Source organism: Bactrocera oleae, chromosome 5 (assembly GCF_042242935.1).
Source record: "Bactrocera oleae isolate idBacOlea1 chromosome 5, idBacOlea1, whole genome shotgun sequence".
Classification (NCBI taxonomy): domain Eukaryota; kingdom Metazoa; phylum Arthropoda; class Insecta; order Diptera; family Tephritidae; genus Bactrocera; species Bactrocera oleae.
In genome coordinates, this window is record NC_091539.1 from 30,919,906 (window position 1) to 30,925,905 (window position 6,000).

General features: G+C 33.5%; 1 protein-coding gene across 1 annotated transcript; it reads right to left on the minus strand.

Annotated features, from left to right (window-relative positions):
- Window positions 1-1,683: 1,683 nt before the first annotated feature.
- On the minus strand, window positions 1,684-5,269 carry LOC106616674 (uncharacterized). Its single transcript, XM_014233465.3, has 2 exons — window positions 4,857-5,269; window positions 1,684-3,346 (listed from the first exon to the last, which is right to left on the minus strand). Exons 1-2 carry the CDS (start codon window positions 5,156-5,158, stop codon window positions 2,860-2,862), a joined length of 789 nt encoding a protein of 262 aa, XP_014088940.3. The 5' UTR covers window positions 5,159-5,269; the 3' UTR covers window positions 1,684-2,859.
- Window positions 5,270-6,000: the final 731 nt, after the last annotated feature.

The window sequence follows — 6,000 nt, forward strand, 5'->3', positions numbered from 1 at the left end:
GATTCCTAAACTACTGCACCGATTTTAATAAAATTAAGCACTCTATGTCCAGTTTGATCCAACTTAAGAGATAGGATAGGGGACTGCCGCGGTAAAGCTATTGCGTAGCATTTTTTATCAACTTATGCAATTATAATATTTGTTTTTATTTCGTTTTTTTTTTTTTTTGATATTAATTCAAATTACTCTTTTTCAGCGTGCCGACCGATAAGATAACAAATTGTTTTCTCTTATTTAATAAATGAGAAGTTAATATTGTTTAAAATGTTTTTATTATTGGAACTATAGGTTTCTGGTAACTGAATTATGAAATATAAGTTTGAGAGTTGATATCCTCTAAATATCTGGAAAATATCGCGTCAATGGTAGTCCTATATTTTGTTGTGGATCCTTGTGGATCCTTATTCATTTTCAAATTCATTTCTTCCGAAAGAAATGTTGTAAATCGCTCTGATTTTATCAGCGAAGTTGATGTTAAAATCGCCATCTAAGATAAGTGGAAAATTCAAAAAATTGTATCTAAAATATTATTCTTTTTGAATCACCCTGCTCTTTAATTTGTTTGTTCCGCTTGAAAGATGTGACCATTTTGCTCATACTTTGTTATCGTGCTAGGTTTTTTTGCCTTACGGAATTTTTTGATTCGGTCACTGCGCTCAAGGCCCGTGATAAAAGCTATGCAATAGCTTAAAATATAATATATAAATTTTCCGTTAACTCCTAGACAAAAGAAAACTAACAAGGTAGATGGTTAACTTAATAAAAAAAATTAAATGGGATTTGCTACTTAAATAGGAAACATTCTAGATAAGATTCTTGTATAAAATTGTGCCAAATAGCCCCACTCCCCGAACTTGCGTTTGCCTGCAAGCGTCTTTTCGCGATGATGGCAAAAGCTAAAAATCATAAATTAAACAACTTTCAGATGTTCCTTCTGGACGGGAAAAGTGTCAATCCCTCAAACCCGCAAACTCAAAAAAAGTGCCAAAAACGGCAACGTAGTTCTTGTCGATTTAAAATATTTTACAAGTCTAAAATATTTTTCATGGCTCGCAAAATCTGCGTCGATATACATATATGCATGCTCATACATAAACATTTCACATGAATCAATTAGTGTACATATTTACATACATATGTTGCATGTTGACAGATACAGGTTTATTTTCGTTACGGAATTCCTTGATTTGGTCGCCGCGCTCAAAGCCTGCGATAAAAGCATAGCTTAATAATAATGTTACTAAAATTATGACTCCGAATATTGAATAATTTATGTTTTCTCATTAAAATTTTTTTAAATTCAATATTTTTATTAGTCATTCATAAAATTTTATCTTAAATATTATTATTTTTGAATCAGCCTGCTCTTCAACTGATTTGTTTCGCTTGAAATATGCAAAAATACGCCTAAGGGTATGCAAACATTTTGCGCATACTTCGTAATCGTGTTAGATTCATTTCCGTTACGGAATTTCTTGATTCAAAGCTTAAAGCACGCGATTGAAGCTATGCAATAGCTTAATATATTTTTAAAGGGTAGCATGTTTTCAAAATTCAAAACAATAAAAAAAATTAAATTTTCAGCAAAGGGTCAAATGGAAAATGCATAATAATATTTTGTCTGTATTGAATATTTTATTATAATAGGTATGTATACATTAGAAATAGGAACACGTGGTCGGATCTTAGAAGTTTATAATATCAAAGAACTAGGAATAAGAAAGGAAACTATTTAAAGAAACATATTATTGTAAACCGTCTAAATGAAGTGTACACAAAGTTAGAATATGGCATGAAAGGGAAATTGCTAACTCTTGTTGCTCGTGCGAACAGAATGGGAAACACCGAAATAAAAGTTGCTGATAAAGAGTGTCAAATGTTTTCATATATCAACTCAGACCAACTAACTCTTCGCCATTCTGTAAATTTGTCAAAAGTTATGCCCGTAGTGACAACGTTAGTTGTTCTTTTTTTCACATTTCAGCAATGTTGCCATTCCCCAATTTGTATACATGATTTTGCACACATCTAGCTTTAAAAGATTAAAACTAAAATCTAAGTATTAAAAGTAGCTTAACTGTGATTTTGAGTTAGTTTAAGAATATTTCAAATATATACAAGTTTATTTTTTAATTACTACACAATATCGAGACTGGCAATCCTGCGTTGTAAGAGAACAATCATCTGACTCGTTTCTACGGAAAAATCCAATGTCTGTCTTTCTCGCCGCCCTTCAGTCTCGCCTCCTGTCCGTATGTCTGTATATATGCGAACTAGTCCCTCAGTTTTTAAGATATCGATATTAAATTTTGCACCCGTCTTTTTCTCACCAAGAAGCTGCTCATTTGTCGGAACGGATGATATCGGACCACTATAGCATATAGCTGCCGTACAAACTGAATAATTGGAATAAAGTGATTGTATTAAAAACTTTTTTATTTGACGAGATATCTTCACGAAATTTGACACGGGTTATTGCCTAAGGCACTTATGCAATCTTCAAAGAATCGAGAATCAGATCGAGTCGCTTTAGCGTATAGCTGCCATATAAACTGTCAGAACAAAGTTGTTGTACGGAATCTTTACATTATGTGAAGGGTATTGTAGTTGCAACCGAAGTAAACGTTGTTTATTGTTTATAATAAAGTTTTGCTAACATTTGGACTTATTTATAACGACATTGATTCTTAAAAATTCCGGGAGTATACTTGGCAGCATCCGAATGCTCTTCCTAATTTGTTGATATTTTAAATTGTTGGAAATTCCGATTTTGTGGAGCCCATTCACACATACATATGTATTCAGACCCGCACTACAGTTAATCTACAAACGCCATTTCCCGTTTTTCAGTTCATAACCTCAATTACTCTGTGGTATCTGTGAGTTCTGCATTGCTGTGTTGATGTTCGGGACAATAATTGTATTATTGGTCAATAAAATTGAGTTGTTTGTGGCGAGAGCTGGAAACTGCGTGCAGCTGACACTGTCACCACCACCGGTCGTCCGCTTTCGTCGTTTGACACAACTGCTGAAGTCTGCTTCGCCAATCCTTCTGCTAGTGCCGCTGCTCATACGCAGCCCTTTGAATGTGTCGAGAAATGCACGCCGAAAGCTGGCATTCATAAAACAATACGTTATAGGGTTGCAGCAGCTTGAGGAGTACGCGAGCAATTGAAAAAAGCAGATAGATGTGTAGTCGATATACTCGTAAATAGCTGGGCCGATAAACATGGCAATGGTGTTGATCACATAAAGTGGCGTCCAGCATATAAAGAACTCCAGCACCAAAACGAAAAGCATTTTGACAACTCGTTTTTTACTTTCCAGATTTTTCGCCTCGTTGGACCTGTTAAGATGGAACAGTGAAAAAAAGAATAATTTGTGTCTACAGTTTCAATGGACTTAATTCTAGTAAAGTAAAGAAATCCTTTGACAAAATTTGTATACGTACATACTTGTATATATGTATGTATGTACGTTAGAGATTCAATATTAATTTTAAGTTTACATTCAATCAAAATCAAAGATGGACACTTATGTATGTGGATGTAATGTGAATTTTATTATAAACCTCTTGAATATCGCGTCCGAAAGAGCTAAATTCTGTTTAATAGCTAATTTGAAACATTAGGTATTCTCTGTAAAAGATTCTTTATATGAATTTCGAGAACTGAAAAAGTAAAAAAGGAACAAAATCTGGCTAATAAGCTGGTGTAGCTATTTTGTTCCAGCTTCGTAGTATCTTGTATCCGTTTTTATGTTTTGCAAAAACTATAGTAGGTATGTCTTTTTTTTCGCACCCCAGATGCGAGTCATCATCCAAAATTTGTTTATAATTAGTTTAGCGTAATCCAGGTGTGTATTTAAAACTTGTCACGCAATGTTTTTCTTATAATCGGAACGTGGTTAAATGTATTAATGTGTGAAGCACGGAAACAAGTAAAAGCTATTGTGAAAAACTTTATAATTAAGATGATTCTGTATCTGTAATTGTAAACCGACGGTAAGCCGACAAAATTTTATTTAAAATGAGTGTGAGTGAAGCGTTGATGACTGTTGCAAGGACAATAGGGGTTTTCACAATCAGCGATGTTATCTGTTATTCGTTATTCGGTAAACTTTTACATGTGTTTTGTTCTTGTAAATTTAACAAAATGCCAGCTTAACGAATAACACTTTACCGTGCCGGCAACTCTGACAAATTACTCGTTATTTGCTGAAACAGTAAGTAGGCTATAATATTGTTAAGAAGATTCCAGTCCCGAAAAAAAATTAGAAATTGAAATTTTTTAAATGTTTTTGAAACGTTTAACCGCATTAACCTACAACTACATCGCGAATCTTCAACTGATAGTCAAACACTACTTATGCTTTGAGATAATATATATGACATCTGGAAAAGTAATTTGCATGATTTTTAACAGGAGCTTTTGTTAATTTAATTTCCGTGCCAGCCGTACAGTTCGTCAAATGCGTTGTCCACTTCATCTTCTTCGTTTTCATTAAATATATCAGTGTAAAGGGTATACTATTGATTAATATATAATCTTACACATTTCATATTAACCTTTAATTTTTGTAAAATTGTAATTGTTGTTTCAATTAAATTTTTAATTATTTTCGATTTTGCACTTCTTTTTGGCCTTTTATTCGTTTTGTCTATAGTTTTTATATATTTTCAATATCAGCTGTGTGCGATTAACAACTGACGTAGAAAAGTGAATTCACAGTTGACAAGCTGTAACAAATTTAACGAGCAACAAAAAACAATGCTGCATGTGAAAACCCCTAACATGAAGCTTATTTGAATATTCGCAAATGTGGGAGATGGCACTAGGCCTCCCCGTCAAGCTCACCTTCTCAGCGCGGATTCAGAATTTCGTATGGTTGGTGAGGAGTCGAATTTTCGACGATCTTCAATCAAATATTGTTGTTGTAGTTGCAGCGGAGTTTGTTTCCAAAAGTGTTGCTGCTGATTACTGTTATGATGCGGGAAATTGGAACGTAGTGTCAAACGAGACTGCCTATGCTGCTGATGCGGATGCTGCTGTACGGCATGTATTGATGGCTCACTCTTATTATCATTGTTGCTGTAACCGTGCTGTTGTCTTGCTGTATTATTTCGAATTTCTCTCGAGTTCTTTTGTTGTAAGTCCATTTGTGGCTTTGCCGCATCCACGCACGACAGCGCACGCAAATCAAATAAGTTTTCTGGCGTTTTCCCTGCTGCAGTCGAAAAGGACTTGTGTGAAATGTCTTCGATGAAGCTGTTATCTATGTGTGCGGATAAAGAAAGTAAATACAGAAAATCAGCATGGTTGATGTAAAAAATCATAACAAATTTTTCAATACGATTTAATTACGTTTTTAGATTTTACTCAATGTATTCTAAAAACTATTTCTCAGTTTCATAAAAAAAATCTTAGAATATTTTAAAAACTTTATTATATGCATATTTTGTTTTTTTCATTATACGTGAAAGTTTTAAAAATTTCATAACTAGAAAATGAACTATTTGCATTATAAATACAGCTTTTGGTTTGATTCGGTTCAGGCGCCACCTATCGGAATTTTTAAATAATTTTCCAAAGCCTAATTGCTAAAGATATACCACCACTATTTTGATTGAGTGACTTCATTTTTATATAATATGGTTCGTAACTTGATACTGTGGCGTCTAATTCAAACGAATTAACACTGCAAGTTTCCATAGGTATTGTACTCCTTAACTTGGCTATTGTTTCACCAAGAAATTACGTAGTTGGCACTAGGTGTTCTGGATAGAATAGAGGGCGAATTTAGAGTATGTCAATAAATAATAGATATAGATATAGGATTAATAGATATTCGGCATAAAGAAGAAAAGGGCGAAAATCAATATGTTAGGTATAATTTCACAAAGATGTCACACAAATTAATTAATATGTTCATTAGTGCTGGATTTATATATAGTAAGCTGAAAGAACCAGATGGATTTTAATATTGTGTTGTATGGAAAGT